This window comes from Mastacembelus armatus, chromosome 12 (genome assembly GCF_900324485.2).
Source record: "Mastacembelus armatus chromosome 12, fMasArm1.2, whole genome shotgun sequence".
Classification (NCBI taxonomy): Eukaryota; Metazoa; Chordata; class Actinopteri; order Synbranchiformes; family Mastacembelidae; genus Mastacembelus; species Mastacembelus armatus.
Genome location: NC_046644.1, coordinates 20,902,386 through 20,918,465, shown reverse-complemented (window position 1 = coordinate 20,918,465; position 16,080 = coordinate 20,902,386). Strand labels below are relative to the sequence as shown.

General features: G+C 42.1%; 3 protein-coding genes across 6 annotated transcripts; 1 reads left to right on the top strand and 2 right to left on the bottom strand.

Moving 5' to 3' along the window:
- The first annotated feature begins 1,133 nt into the window (after nt 1-1,133).
- ufc1 (ubiquitin-fold modifier conjugating enzyme 1) lies at nt 1,134-2,742 on the top strand. The gene has a single exon (XM_026298049.2). It carries the CDS (start codon nt 1,366-1,368, stop codon nt 1,876-1,878), a length of 513 nt encoding a protein of 170 aa, XP_026153834.1. The 5' UTR covers nt 1,134-1,365; the 3' UTR covers nt 1,879-2,742.
- A 99-nt stretch (nt 2,743-2,841) lies between these two features.
- On the bottom strand, nt 2,842-6,878 carry fktn (fukutin). Of its 3 annotated transcripts, none has more exons than XM_026298045.2 (10): nt 6,644-6,878; nt 6,437-6,493; nt 5,623-5,823; nt 5,313-5,459; nt 4,715-4,845; nt 4,423-4,555; nt 3,915-4,044; nt 3,708-3,841; nt 3,413-3,537; nt 2,842-3,304 (listed from the first exon to the last, which is right to left on the bottom strand). In XM_026298045.2, exons 1-10 carry the CDS (start codon nt 6,743-6,745, stop codon nt 3,091-3,093), a joined length of 1,374 nt encoding a protein of 457 aa, XP_026153830.1. In that variant the 5' UTR covers nt 6,746-6,878; the 3' UTR covers nt 2,842-3,090. The 3 variants fall into 3 exon arrangements, with proteins under 3 accessions (XP_026153830.1, XP_026153831.1, XP_026153832.1); XM_026298046.2 differs by having other exon boundaries at nt 5,623-5,820; XM_026298047.2 differs by lacking the exon at nt 6,644-6,878 and having other exon boundaries at nt 5,623-5,896.
- A 791-nt stretch (nt 6,879-7,669) lies between these two features.
- Nucleotides 7,670-15,860, bottom strand: wdr36 (WD repeat domain 36). 2 transcript variants are annotated; one of them, XM_026298365.1, is made up of 23 exons: nt 15,611-15,860; nt 14,587-14,614; nt 14,397-14,497; nt 13,791-13,908; nt 13,570-13,702; nt 13,212-13,266; nt 12,800-12,932; nt 12,500-12,675; nt 12,263-12,383; nt 12,068-12,133; nt 11,873-11,962; nt 11,254-11,396; nt 11,056-11,173; nt 10,828-10,969; nt 10,480-10,503; nt 10,155-10,263; nt 9,989-10,068; nt 9,777-9,884; nt 9,329-9,560; nt 8,857-8,976; nt 8,696-8,777; nt 7,955-8,142; nt 7,670-7,862 (listed from the first exon to the last, which is right to left on the bottom strand). In XM_026298365.1, exons 1-23 carry the CDS (start codon nt 15,755-15,757, stop codon nt 7,713-7,715), a joined length of 2,664 nt encoding a protein of 887 aa, XP_026154150.1. In that variant the 5' UTR covers nt 15,758-15,860; the 3' UTR covers nt 7,670-7,712. The 2 variants fall into 2 exon arrangements, with proteins under 2 accessions (XP_026154150.1, XP_026154149.1); XM_026298364.1 differs by lacking the exon at nt 10,480-10,503 and having other exon boundaries at nt 10,804-10,969.
- Nucleotides 15,861-16,080: the final 220 nt, after the last annotated feature.

Here is a 16,080-nt window from a genome sequence, read left to right as displayed (position 1 = left end):
CCACACAGAAAGGCCCCGGGTCCACCTGGGTTCAGACCCTAATCCTGACCTGAATGTGTTTGGACTGTGGGAGGAGAAAACCCACACAGACACAGGGACAACATGCAGACTCCACACAGAAAGGCCCCGGGTCCACCTGGGTTCAGACCCTAATCCTGACCTGCAGGTGTTTCGACTGTGGGAGGAGAAAACCCACACAGACACAGGGACAACATGCAGACTCCACACAGAAAGGCCCCGGGTCCACCTGGGTTCAGACCCCAGTCCTGACCTGCATGTGTTTGGACTGTGGGAGGAGAAAACCCACACAGACACAGGGACAACATGCAGACTCCACACAGAAAGGCCCCGGGACCACGTGGGTTCAGACCCTAATCCTGACCTGCAGGTGTTTGGACTGTGGGAGGTGAAAACCCACACAGACACAGGGACAACATGCAGACTCCACACAGAAAGGCCCCGGGACCACGTGGGTTCAGACCCTAATCCTGACCTGAATGTGTTTGGACTGTGGGAGGAGAAAACCCACACAGACACAGGGACAACATGCAGACTCCACACAGAAAGGCCCTGGGTCCACCTGGGTTCAGACCCTAATCCTGACCTGCAGGTGTTTGGACTGTGGGAGGAGAAAACCCACACAGACACAGGTACAACATGCAGACTCCACACAGAAAGGCCCCGGGACCACGTGGGTTCAGACCCTAATCCTGACCTGCAGGTGTTTGGACTGTGGGAGGTGAAAACCCACACAGACACAGGGACAACATGCAGACTCCACACAGAAAGGCCCCGGGACCACGTGGGTTCAGACCCTAATCCTGACCTGCAGGTGTTTGGACTGTGGGAGGTGAAAACCCACACAGACACAGGGACAACATGCAGACTCCACACAGAAAGGCTCCGGGACCACGTGGGTTCAGATCCACAACCTGCTGCTGGGAGGAGACAGTGGTAACCACATTGGTTGGTTAGTGGCTGAGGAAGACATGAAGACAGAAGACCACAGTTTATTTTGATCAGATAGCTTGATTAATATTAGATCAGATACAATGTGAACACAGTGTTATAGTTCAGTGTTTGCAAGGCTGGAGCTGGGCCTTCTCCAAACAAAAACATTGGGGGTCCTTCACTGTGAGGAGTGATAAAATAACGGAGTTGGTAAACACCTTTTCAATGACTACAGGTGCCTCAAACGTTTGGAAACTTTTGTTTTGAAAATTTTGTACAGGAAGTGGCTCGTGTTGACTCCGATCAGTGCTAAACCGGAAGTCCACGTCAGTCCTGATGGAGCTGACCTGCGGACCAACTGAACCCTGGGCCGAATCCGTTTCAGTTTAAACCCGAGTTAGTTTGGGACCCAAAATGGCAGACGAGGCCACGCGCAAGGCTGTGTCACAGATACCGCTGCTGAAAACGCACGCGGGGCCCCGGGACCGCGCGCTGTGGCCGCAGAGGCTGAAAGAGGAGTACCAGGCCCTGATCCGGTTCGTGGAGCAGAACAAGGCGGCCGACAACGACTGGTTCCGCCTCGAGTCCAACGCCGACGGCACGCGCTGGACCGGAACGTGCTGGTTCATCCATGAGCTGTTGCGCTACGAGTTCCGGTTGGAGTTCGACATCCCGGTGACCTACCCGGACACCGCGCCGGAGGTCGCGGTCCCGGAGCTGGACGGAAAGACCGCCAAGATGTACCGGGGAGGGAAGATCTGCCTGACCGAGCACTTCGCACCGCTCTGGGCCCGCAATGCGCCGCGCTTCGGCCTGGCGCACCTGATGGCTCTAGGACTCGGACCCTGGCTCGCCGTGGAGGTCCCGGACCTGATCAGCAAGGGGCTCGTGGTCCACAAAGAGCAGCAGCGCGAGGCGGCGGAGTGACGTCAGAAACGTTCAAAAGCGAAAAACTGCAACTTACGAACTGTGTTTGAGTAAAATGGACGAAAAATGAACAGGATCTGGTGAAGAGTACACCAACAGGGAACAGACTCAAACTGTGTGTAAACGGTTTCAGTCCGTTTAATGCGGAATAAAAAATGGTGAAATAGTGAATAGAGTCTGGTGAGCAAAGACGTTACACCCCATTCACGTTACTCAACATATTAGGTTCAAATTATTGTCTGTAACTTAAAAACTGTAACAGTCGAACTGTCGAAACAGTCGTGGATGACAGTAGGTGTTATAGCGTTTAAAGATTTAATCTCTAGTTTATTTATAGCAAATTTGACTATTGATGAGTCAGTGTGAGGACACATCTGTACACATCAAAAAGATTGTTTCAGAGTGATAGTAAAACAGTCAAAATATGAAAAGTCTGGTTGAGATGTTACGCATCGAAAAATGACTGGACGTATTCAGAGAAAATTGTATAACAACTAAGCTGACTCACTGAAATCTTTCAGTGAATTTTGTTTGAGAAATACTGGCCATTTTTTAAAAGGTATAAATAATCACACAAAAACGGTCTTCTTTATAAGTGAGTGGTCAAACGTCAGTACTACCAGGTACTGGTCAGTACTACACTCCGGTGTAGTCAAGTTCAGTAGTTGTTTGGCTACTTCGCAGGTCAAAAACTTAAATTTTGTTAATTAAAAGGATTCCATTGTTTTTTTTTTCATGTTCACTGGTTTATTTGCTCTATGATTTAGTTTCAGTGCAGAAAAATGGCATAAATTTCAATAAAAACTGGTTTTCTCTTGTGACCGGTGGTATACGTATATTAAATAAACTCGATTTTAAAATCTTGAAAATCCAGTTTTCTTTTTTTTTTTAGTTTAGCAGCTGCCACATAGCTTAATTTAGTTTATAAACTTAACAAATTATCAAAGATTTCAAATAAGTAAATAAAAGTTTTTACTATTTAATCATTTCAATAAAAGTTCACACGACGTTATACAGTATGAAAAGGTATCCTAAAAACTGGCCTGAAATATGTGTGGAAAGACAATACTAAAGATCTCAAACACTGCCTATAAATATTATAAACTTAACATTACTATTTATAATGTGACAGATTGGCAAGGTTGTTTGCAGAATAAATCAGTTCAACTTATTTCAGTTTTGTTTTCTTATTTTTAGTTTTGCTCGGTTTCCTCAATAAACTTGAATAAGCTCCGCCCATTCCGCCAGAGGCCACACTCCGTTTTCCTGCACATTGCTAGGCGACGATTTCCAGTCCCACGTCCTCACAGGCACACTCCAGGAGGCGCCGTAGTTCGCCATCAGATAGTCCAGTGTTTCACATGGAACACGAACTTTCAGCTCGAGAAGCTCCGCCCAGCAGAGTGAGAAACGCGGAAAGATGTACCTGATGGAAACAAATACAACTTTATAACTAAAATATTTATGAAGACAAACCTGATGGCGAAAAAAAAAAACCCACAAAAAAATCTTGTACAAGAAACATATGTTTTACTTGAACTTCCTGCCGCTTTTTGCCTGTGTTCCTCCATTCCAGACAATGTCTCCTTCTTCGTAGAAAAAGAAAATGTCCAGTTTGACGTCATCATTCAGAAACGATAACTCCAGACTGTCCTCCACCTACATTTCAAAATAAAACACGAAATCTGACTCAACACGGCTGCTTCACAAGAAGTACTTGATTTAAATAGCTAAACCAAAAATACTGTTAAAAATGAAACAGCCATGAAGACAAAATTAAATGTTTAAAACATAAACTTATGCAATGCAAGACAAAATAAAGTTTTGACCTTTCCGAACTTGTGTTTTAGCGTCAGACCAGCTTCTGTGAACGCTGTGATAATATCTGACCTGAAGTCAACGACAAAAATACCGATATCGACGTCACGACTGTACGAGATAATACTGCACTGCCTGAACCAGCCTGCAGGGGCAAAAGACATCCATTACTATGCTGTCATGTTAGCAAAAAGGATGTTAGTGTGTTAGCATGTTACCTAGACAGGTGCCGCTGCTGAGCCAGAACGGGATGTTGAGGCGAGCAAGTGTTTGAGTGGCTAAATGAAGCAATGACTTCACTTTTCTCCGAAAATCCACTGCTGCAGGCGACGAGTCCTCAGGGTACAGCTACATTTACACACAATAGAAAGAGAAAAAACATTTAGCTTTAGTCTTTTCTTCTTTTTGTTGTTTTCTTTAAAATGTGGCTGATGGAAAAAAAGTTCAACAACTTTTTAAAGGTTTTACTAATGATTCAAGATATTTGTTTGGTATTTTAATATTTTACTTTGTTAGTATTTAATCTTTAAATAATTAAGTTACTTTTTAAAATGTTTTAGTTTTATTATTTTCATTCTGATAAACAGGATTCTACCACTATTATTTAATTGTTTTAAATTATTTAATTGACTTTTTTTTATTTCAAATTGGCTTTTTTCTTCACAATCATTTCATAGATCACATACATTTACCCTTTCACAGTAAAAGCTCAAAGTTAAATCTGACCTGCAGGAAGTTGCGGGCATCACGGTAACGGCACTCAAGGAAGCGGGCATGACGCTGTTCAGACAGAAAGCGGGAAATGTTGCGTGGGACACGCACATCGAGGCCATCCAGGACGGTCAGGACCAGGTCCGGCCTGAAGGGGACCCACGCCAAACAAACAGAAATTTTATTAATTACAAGGCAGGAGGGCTGACACAGTGAACGACCACGCCAGTTTCCCAGAACTGACTGGGTTTGTTTTTGTTTTTGTTTTTTAAACATTGACAATGTTGCCTGATCACGTGCGTTTTACCTGTCGTAAACACCGGCATCACGTCCATAGTCGAGTTGTTTGAATGGTGCAAAGTTTCGGTTCATGTTTCCTCTGAGACGTAACGCTCCGTGCCACAGGTAGTTTCCGCTGCGCTCGTACAGAAAGACCACCTGGGACAAAATTCACTGAGATGGTTGTACAACTGTCACACAACAAAACAAAATAAAACACCTACGGACACTACGGACTTGGAAATGGTTTACAACTTATTTTCACTAGCACTACTTGGCTCTACTTGACTCAACTCAGTTTTTTGGGTTTTCCAATAGGGGATAGTACCTGGTAGCAGGTACTTTTTTAGTACGTCCTTGGATGAGGTTCCAAGCAAGCTGAGCCGGTATTAAAACGTAACGTCAACAGACCGCAAGCCACTGATTGGCCAGGTAGTTACATCACTATAGGAATCATGTGCATGAATTAGTTTTTCCATTTTCACCAATTTAGCAAGGCAAATGGCTAACACTACTCGCAAAACAACAGCATGGTCCTATGAGGAGGAGCGGATGTTTCTGTGCTTGGTGGTGTCACTGTTTCTGGGTGGTTGCTAGGTATCATCAGAACATGTGGCCCCACCCACCTGGATAATGTAACCATGGAGGCGAAACAGGAAGTGCAAGGGAATCTCCTCTCCTGATAGCGTGTCCAGACTGGCCAATCGTGGGTCCTCTCCTCGAAACTCAAGCAGCTCAAAGCCTTTCTGCTCAGCTGCTAAAAGGAAGCCAGACTGACAGCAAAAAAAAAAAAAAAAAAAAAAAAAAGGAATATAACATAATACAAAATAAGTGAATAAAGAGATGAAGATAAACTTGATATGATGTTTACAAGCAAAATGTATTATTTTATTTATTTCCCACTGTGTCTCTGGACCATGAACACATCACACTCACATTGTACTTCCACTGGTTGGCATGCAGAGCAAATGATGTGATTGGACGGCCGGTGCACAGGAAGCTGCAGTGCAGCTCACGCACCAGCCAGTCATGTTGCCGCAAAGCATCCTGGGACAGCAGCGTGAGTGCGGCGGTGTCAACGAGAAACACAGGTAACCTGAAACGTTGTGCCAACGCTAGGAAGTTCTTCACCGTCTGCTGTAGAAGCATTTACAGAGGAGAGGAGGACAGCATCACATGCTCCAGTCTCTGTCAAATGCAGCACTAAGGTCTAGGAGGACAAGTATAGAAACAAGTCCATTATCTGAGGCTAAGAGAAGATCGTTGGTGACTTTTAACAGTGCTGTTTCTGTACTATGATGTGCTCTAAATCCTGATTGAAAATCTTCAAATAGTTTCTTAAGTGGTCTGATAGCTGCTTAGCAACAGCTTTTTCTAGGATTTTAGAAATAAAGTCATCACTGCTGAGAGCTAAGGGAACACTGGGCTCAACAGAGCTGTGACTTTTTGTCAGCCTGGCTACAGTGCTGAAAAGAAACCTGGGATTGTTCTTATTTTCCTCTATTAGTGATGAATAGTATGCAGTTCTGGCTTTACGGAGAGCTTTTTTATATCTTAATAATCTGTTTTTCCAGGCTAGATAAAATTCTTCTAAATTAGTGGAAAAGGATCCAACTGGTGAAGCCATCATTTCCTGGGGAAAGCTAAAGCTGGCTAAGAGCTAAAGAGAACTAAGATAAAGAGCTAAAGGGGCTAAGAGATAAAACAGATGCCTGTGTGAGGCTAACTGCTAACATCAGTGCCGACTCACCCATTGGACGTCACTGCCGGTCAGGTGACCTGTTCGGGTCAGGACGTGAGGGCCAGGCTGCAGAAGAAAAGCATGCTAGGTAAGAAATGCCGCACTAATACCGACTGCCTGTTTAAAAAGTTTTATTATGGCGCTTTTGTGTGCCTTTTGCATTTCCCTGTTGTTTTTTCTTAGGGTTTTTTGTTGTTTACAGACGTTGTAGCTCACCTTGCTTACGTACTTCCGGTAGTAATAGAGCTGGAACAGCAGGAACACGGAGCTGCTCACGATCAGCAGCGATAAAACGGCCGTCCGGTTGACACGAGGCATCCGGTAACAGTGCACGGTTACCCGCTCGTCATGACATCATCGCAGGAGCAGCAGGAGCAGCAAAAGCGCAAAACGGCGCAAAAAACCCCGAGCTGTGCGCTGCCTCGACAACTGCCGCCATCTTTAAAACAACCGGAGGTGGACGACAACTTCCTGTGGAGACGTTCACAGTGAAATGAAAAGCAACAGCGACCCCTAGTGATGATGAGAGGTAACAACGTAATTTAATTTTTTCAGGACACTCAAGGTTAATGTAATTGTATTGTTCAATTTTCTTTACAAAATTGACCATTTACATACTCAATTTCACATATCTGTTTCTGAAATTTCACAAGTAAAACTGAGCTCAATGGAATTTAGTGTGTGAAGCAGCATTACAAAAAAGGCCCGTAAAAAAAAAAAAATAATAATCAACAGCAATATCAACATCCACACTTTTCTAATAAAGAAACAGTAAGTCTTCTCTACGAAAGTCTGATTCTTCTTTAGGACAATGATGGTTCAGAAGGCACGCAGTCCGAGCGAGACAGTTCTAGTCTCTCTAGAGACTAAACTCTCTCTCAGGTTAATCCATATGATCACAGAATCAAGTGTCACTAATAAAGGAAAACTTCAGATAGTAAATGTTTGGGTAGAAACACTAATTGTCCACTAGTTCCGTCTGTACCTGATGACACAGATCGCCCCGTGTCCTTTCACGGGGATTACAGCTGGTTCTGTTCTGATCTGAACTCTGTTCTAACACTGCAGCAATTGTTCCCCGAAGTCCACAATGTTTATACTGTGGATCATACCTGAAACCTGAGTTTTGTCTGTTTCATCAAAAGGTAAATGTTAACCACCTGTTAACTACTGTTTAACTGCCTGTGAACTACCTGTTCATTTGTATTTGTTGAAGCAGCTCAGAAGGAAAATACACAGAAACTTCGTTAACATCAACATTTATTAACAAAATGAACTGCATGAGTCACAAGAGCGCACTCTTTGTGTACGAGATCAGGCACAGTGATTGGTCGAATGACGTTCGCAGCTCCGCCCACCTTGCTTCCAGCCGGGAAGAGAGTCGTAGTAACGCTGCCATGGCAACAGCGTCCTGTGACAATGAACGGAGATGAACCTGTAAACAAAAACAACAGGAAACTCAGGAGAAATTTTCAAAATAAAAAACTAAGGCTTAAATGATTTTTTGCTGTGTTCTGCCTAGCCGACCTTCAGGAAAAGCGCCAGATAAGCATGCGCCAGCTCAAAGTCTCGCCCACTGGCTAACATGCTATCAATCATGAGAATGAAGGCAAGCAGGAGGTGGCTGGCTCCACCCTCCTCTGATGTCAGACAGGTGAGCTCGACAGAGAGCGCTGCCGGCCCACAGTCCTTCAAGAGACTCACTGGCCGATCGACTAAGAGAGAGACAAACGGCTGTTCAATTAATCAAAAATTAAAAAAAAAAAAAAAAAACATCTTTCAGACATCCTGCTTTAAAATTTGAGACTGATAATACTGTGTGATATTTATAAACATACAAGACAAATTTCTATAAATACATGAACTGTAAATTTTCTTCACTCCATTCAATAAAGCTACAAACTACAATGCTTACAGGTAAAAAAATTAGGGCTGTCAATCGATTAAAATATTTAATCACGATTAATCGCATGATTATCATGAATTAACTCGTGTTTAATCGCACATTTTTATCTGTTCTAAATGCACCTTAATTTAATACTTTTCAAGTTTTTAATAACCTCATCAACATGGGCATGGACTAGGTCAAACAGGAAATGCGCACTGCGTTAATCGCATTAATGAAATTAGTGCCGTTAAAATGAATTTGTGTTCACACATCAATTTTGACAGCCCTAAAAAAAATACATCAATTTAAAATGTCATCCATAGTAAAAACAACAAATAAAACAGAACTAGCATGCAAACAGATTTTACTTTAGGACTCACATGATCTTGATTCTAGAGCTGATTCCAGAGCAGAACTGAACTCAGAGCTCTGAGACAATGAACCCCAGCTCAGCACCTTTGACTGGAACAACAAGCAAACATGTTCAGAAGAGACTGAAGCAGATACGACTTAAGAAGAAATGGAGGGTCGTCCTGTTTACCTGTGTTTCTTCTTCGCTTGCTGTTGGCAACGTGAATCGAGGCGTGAGACCAGGAAGTGTTGGCAGAAAGAATGGAGCTGCAGCTGGAGCAGCAGGGGGCGCTACAGGTTTATTCCTCTTCTACAGAAACAGAAAATATTCAATTAAAATCAGATATGTGCATCTGATGATAAATAATTTGATAATGTTTAATCTTGAGTAAAAATTGAGAAAAAGCTGAAAGATTATGTTGTGTTATGGTTAGCCAAGCCATAGATGACTAGGTTTCGTCACAGCGATTTCCTGGGTAAAAACAATCAGGCCAAAGAAGAAATGATGACCACCATTATCATCTACCTTCACCTCCTTCACCTTTACTCATGAACAGGTCTGTGCATCACAGAATCCACTCTATTAGTCGCCTGAACTCTTTAAACCTTTCATTATATCAGTTCCTGTAGATCACCTGACGTGGACATAAATCAGTGCTCACCTTGATGTCGTCCAGGTGCAGCAGACTTTTCCATCGAGACTCCGGCTGCAGAGACAGAGTCACAAGCTCTGCCCCTAGCTGATCAGCTGACCTATATGCATCTTCGGCCTCCTCTGAGGTCACTTCCTTTTCAGACTCATCTGCCTTGACCCCTGGCAGTGTCTCCACTGTTGGCAGGTAGTCAGCTGGGAGGGGGCGGAGCCCCACAGGCCCACACAGACTCTTATTGGTCCTGGAAGAGGAGAGCTGCATTGGGATTGACTGTTGCAGAAGATCAGCTAATATCTATACAGACTCAAATATATTTTGTACATTGTCATTTCATCAAAATTATATATTAATTATATTAAAAGGTCAGCATGGGCCAAGCTGACTGGCTGCTATAACTAAAGACTGCACTATTATTGGTCAAGAGTAAAACATTAAATCCAAGGTGACTGGTTCAGACCAGAGATAAATGCCCAGACTGTCGACATGTGCTGTTGCCAGGAAGTCTCCAGTTGGCGACATGGACACGCCCACTGGTGCCATGGAAACCAGGAAACAGTCAACAAGGCTAGGAGAAAAATATTAAACTCGTGAAACAAGTTTAGTTTAGTTTAGAACATTTAGTTTTAATGAGTTAAGATTCGATGAGAACGTGAACCGTTCCATTCTTACCATCCAGAGGGGATATCCCAGGTACGAATGGTGCAGTCCATTGCCGCAGTAACCAACCAACGGCCATCAGGGCTAAATGTCTGAGGAGAAAAACAAATATCACCACTGTGGAATCTGAATCTGTTAGCATCATTTGCGGTTGCTAAGCTTTGTCAGCTTCACCCACCATGTCATTGATGTTACCGTGGTGGCCTGCAAACTTCCTGACAACTCGTCTTGTTTCTATGTCAACCACCAGCAGCGTAAAGTCATCCAGTGCTAATGCTAGCATCCCGCTAACATTAAAGAAAAAAAAAAAAAAAAACAAGGTTAGCTATCCGTGTAGCATCAGGCTAACTGTTAGCTGCCAGTCTCTGTATAGCATCATGCTAACTGTCAGCTGCCTGTCTCTGTGTAGCATCATGCTAACTGTCAGCTACCTGTCTCTGTGTAGCATCATGCTAACTGTCAGCTACCTGTCTCTGTGTAGCATCATGCTAACTGTCAGCTACCTGTCTCTGTGTAGCATCAGGCTAACTGTCAGCTACCTGTCTCTGTGTAGCATCAGGCTAACTGTCAGCTGCCTGTCTCTGTGTAGCATCATGCTAACTATCACCTGCCTGTCTCTGTGTAGCATCATGCTAACTGTCAGCTGCCTGTCTCTGTGTAGCATCAGGCTAACTGTCAGCTGCCTGTCTCTGTGTAGCATCATGCTAACTGTCAGCTGCCTGTCTCTGTGTAGCATCATGCTAACTGTCAGCTGCCTGTCTCTGTGTAGCATCATGCTAACTGTCAGCTGCCTGTCTCTGTGTAGCATCATGCTAACTGTTAGCTACCTGTCTCTGTGTAGCATCAGGCTAGCCGGTGCAGCATTTAGCTCCAGCTGTTCTTCCTGTTTCCTGGTTTTGAAGCGCCAGAATTTGAGCAGCCAATCAGAGCCTACGCTGGTGGTCAGCTGGTTCAAGGTATCTGTGGCAACGCCTCGTACTGAGCCACTGTGAGCTGAAGTAAAGGGGGCTGGGGTTAATGAAAGCAGAGACTCAGAATGGACCACAGATTAAGAACTGATTAAGAACTGGTGAACAAACCTTTGTCATCATCGCCATAGCAACCTCTGTGCTGACCAGACTGCAGATTATACACGTCGAGGCGGCCGGTTGACGAGCCAATCACAACAAAGTTACCACAGGAAGTAATGTCAACAGCCTGAAAATGAGATAGGAGACACATGACCCTCAGAGGAAGTGGAGAGCAACTTACAGAATTAGGCATGTCCACGGTGTTACCATGGCGATAGCATCCCTGCAAGGGGAGGGTGGCTGCAGATGGTGAATTCCCATGGTGCATCTCTGATAGTTCCATGTGGTGGCTGCTGGGCGGCCACGATGACATGCAACGATGCCGTCCCAGTCCGACTGGCGTGCGTCAGCTGTCAGTTAAGAGAGAGAACATGTCCTCAGCTGCTCGTTGAATTGGACATTGGCTGGTTCATAAATCCCACCCCCTCCATGTTAGTGGATGACACATGAGCCAAAATAAAAATCCTTTTAGGTCAATATTATCACTGATGCGTGTCCAAGTGTCTTTTTTGTCAGTTTGTTTTTAACAAATTATATATTTATATATATTTTTAACAAATTATATTGTTTTTGTAGCTTTATAGTTTAATTCCACTTAGTATTTTAATATTTAAAATTTTTTATTCATCTTACATCTTTGCTACTTTTGGCACTCTGCTGTGTACTTGTACTTTGCTGTTGCAACAATGCAATTTCTCCACTGTGGGACAAATAAAGGTTTTCTTATCTTAGAAAAACAGTTGGATTTCAGATGATTGACAGCTGTGATTGTACACAGTGACGGGAAGTTATGACATTTTATCCACAGTCTGATCAGAGCGCCCACCAGAGGAGAAGGCGGTGATGGAAGGAAGACGCAGCTCCTCATAGAGGAGCCCCTTCTTCTTCTTCTGCTCTTTCCTCTTGTTGATAGAACCTGGAAAACACACACACACACACACACAGAGTTTATTTGATTTGACCAGTGCAACTTGAAAATGTACATTTTTCCAAGAGAATCTGGCTGAAGGGACAAACTCACCATGACCCAGGTTTTTGTTGAAACGCTCGTGGACGATGGAGAAAGACTGCAGTGTCCCGTCCTGGCCTGAAGGAGAATTTTTTTTTTTGAAGAATTAGAAAATATAAAAGAAGAAAAAAAGAAAATTAAAATTAAAATGATAAATACTTTCAATGAAATGTATTGACCTGAAAAATATCAAAAATGTATATTTACCTGCACTGAGGATGTTTTTTCCATCACTGCCATGGTGATGAATGGTAGTGGGCGGGGCACTGTGACCTTGACGACTCCTCAGCAATCTGGCTCCACCCCCCTCCTGGTCAAATATCCACACCTGAGAAAAATAAAATAAAATAATACATATATATATATATATATATATATATATATATATATATATATGTATACTTTTTTTCTGCCTTAATAATAATTTTAATATTGATGTTTTACCTTGATGGCATTGTCTGCACCATTGGTGACCAACAGAGGCTCTCCATGTAGGAAGGTTGCCCCAGCAACAGCTGTACTGTGAGCATGTCTCTGCTGAGTGACTAGCTGTCGACGCTCTAGATCCCAGAATGCAATGTGGCCCTGAGGGCTGCCGGACGCCACGATTGGAGGACCGTCTAAAAGGACAGTGTGGATTGTGTGAATGGCCCGTGTTGACGTGTTGACATGTATGTAATGTGTGTCAATACTTACATGTAAATTGCTCTCAGGCGTGCCTGGACTAAATAACGTTAAACTAACCTGTTCTGAAAGCAAGTGAGTTGACTGGACCCCAGTCCTGTGTGAAACTCATCAATGTCTCGTCCATTCGGATATTGTGAATGATGATGCGTCCTGCTGCCGTGCCAATGCCGACAACATCTACTGCGGGACTCTGGTAAATTATATTTAACATTTACAACTAAAACATGTTTTAAAACATCTTCATAAGCTATGATTTGGAATAAAATAGGTTTCTCTATTAAACTTGTTTTTCTAGATTCATTAAAAAAAAAGAAATCCTGAACTAAATAGCATCCCTGTTTCTGTTGTATATTTTTTTCCTGTTTACAGTTTATTATTTATTGAAAAGTAAAACAATAACATAAAAATGAAAAATGCATTGTATTCATACAGAAAATACCAAAAACAAATGTATAATTTAATGACTTACCTGCTGTAGAACAGTGACTCCTGATGACCAGCCAGGAAACGTGAACAACAACTTGCTGTAGTGAAAAAAAACATTTAATTAAAGTCAACTAGAAAAACCACTGAGTTCATCCTGTTTGTAATGAACACAAACAAAGAGCTGGACTGTGGACAATCAATCGATCAACTGATCAACTCTCTACTGATCAAACTGGTAAGCTGCTTTAACACAGGTATGTCACATCTGTATGAAGATTTTTTTCTGTGCTTATAATGTTTGTTTATCATGTTTATTTCTTCAGTCACTGTTTTAAGAAATCTGTCTCAAGAAATCTTAGAGCCATAAATTGTTGTTAAAGTTTTACATAAAAAAAACACACCTGGTCTTGATGTTCCACAGCTGCAGTGCACCCTGGGAACTCCCCAGCAACACTTTGTTCAAGTAGGTGCTTGGGTGCATCATAGCTGACACCTCAAAGGTATTCAGGTCAAACTGTAGCCGCAAGTAGATGTCTAAAGGACGGAGCAAAGCATGATGGGTAACAGGACAGGTACAGTGAAGATGCAGGTGATACCCCAATCCCCGCCCAATCCTGCTCACCACCCCCCTGGACGTCCCACACGATCACATCACCACCACTATCTGCAGAGATCAGCTGATCACCAAGAGGAAGTAGCAGATGCACCTCCTGTTTGTGACCATGGTAACGCATCACCACCTGTATAGAGAGCAGACAGGTAGAAAATACTTTATATTTTATTTTTCCTTTCTTTAAATTTTTTTAAATATTTTTTTGTGAAAGTAGATGAATAAGGTAGTTTAAATAAATCATTAAATTATGATTTTATTAACTGTAAATAAAATATTAAGAAAAAAGTTGTGTTAAGTGCTTAATCTGGTTTTTTACTTTGAACAAAAAATGTGATTTCAACAACCAAGCAAAACATGTTTTAAACAAAAAACAAAAAAAGCCTGTTTTTAAAAATTATTTTCTAAAAGAGAAGAAATGCTTTTAAAAAAAATGTTACATGAAAATTGTGCTTGGTCTCAATTGCTTCTATACACGTCAGTCAATATTAGAAACAGACATTTCCAAAATGTCCCAAAATGTTTCCATTTTTTAAGCTACATATTTAAAATTTAAATAAATAAATAAAATACATTAAAAATACACAACAAAAACACAAAAATAAGAAGTTGTCATACCTCTTTGTTCCTGGCAAAAGCACTGATGAGTCGTCCGGCAGCAGTGAACACCAGCATCCTGTCTGCTGTCACACAGGTGATGTCATCTGACAGGCTGTTACCTAGGCATCCACATCTAATTACATCACGGCGCATCAGCCAATAAGAGCAGACCTCTCAGATTTAAATTTAAAAAAAAAAAAATACTCACTGATAGCAACGATCCCCAACCTGTTCACCTGAAAGTAATCAAAACATGAATTAATCAATAACAGCAATAATGATACATTAACTAATTTATAGCTATATTTTTAAAATATGTTTCACCTTCTTTATACTGTGGCACAAATGCTGCTTAACAGGTAAAAGAGATGTTAAGCGTCATTAATAATAAATGTGTACATGCAGCACTTCCGAACAGCACTTCCTCTATTATTATTAACTAAAATACTGTGAACCACATAATAAAGGAGATGTATTTATTGTTTACTTTCTGCTTTAAGTATTAAAGTGAAATAAAACTAGCATCCTAATCTATGAATTGAAGTGGTTTGTATTGTTATTGAGTATTGTGTGTAAATTTTGACTTATCCATCAAGTTAAGTGACCTCACTTAAGAGACCACCTGTACAGGAACCAGGAAAACACCAGGAACACCAGTAAAAACTGGAACCGTACATGTAAAATGGGCCTGGTGTACATGAGCCCAGTACATGATGGGAAACTGTGATGATTTTTAGGTTTGTTTTCTGCATTCGTACACCACATAAACTGAAAGTCTTGACCATATCAAATATAATAAAACAGAAATGTTAAGTAGTAGTAAAACATACTAAACTGTTGTAATTAATATTCAGGACATTAAAAACAGGTTCCCTTAATTGGACAGTGGACGTTAATACAAATTCATGCAGAGGCATACACTAACAGACGCACAGATTCCACAGCAGAACAAGACAAGACAAATTATCGCGTTATCACGAGAAAACGAGCTCTGCTATCTCGAGATAACGCGATTTTAAAGGTGCAGCCATGGCCCTTCTTGGCTTCCGTACACTACAGTCGAGACGTGTTCATTCAACCAAACACAATTTATCTTACAACGTTAATGGTCAACATGTTCAATAATCTGGGATTTGCTAAAAACAATAAGAATCAAACCGTTTATTTCTAAACGCTTCATACAAAGCTAATTGAGCAGGTCCAGTGTGTAAATAAAGTTTAACGTTTCTTACGTTGTATGCGTGGAAGCATTTACCGACCGCCGTCACCAGGTAAAACTCCCGGTGCTTCTTGTGGTACCGCAGCGCGTGCGGGACGTGGTTGGAGTAAAGCCCCAGGACACGGAACCCGGAGAACAAAGAGCTCCCGCCGCCCGACATGTCCGATACCGGGACTTCACCGGTAAAGCCCAAAAATGACGAATTAAGAGTCACACCGGAGACACGAGCACCGTGCTGTCGAGAAAACACACAGAGGAGGGCCGAATAACTGAGTCCGACTGGAAACTATCAACAGCACGGACGTTCCGGAGGGGAGAAATTGTTTGGGTCCTTCCGAAAATAAAAATAAACCAACCAAAAACACAAACTATCACGACTATAACAGGAAAAACGAAACAAGTTAAAACTACATTTTATAAAAACATTGTGTGTGTACACGTTTATCTATTATTTATATTTTCTGAAATATTGCAGTTGTTCAA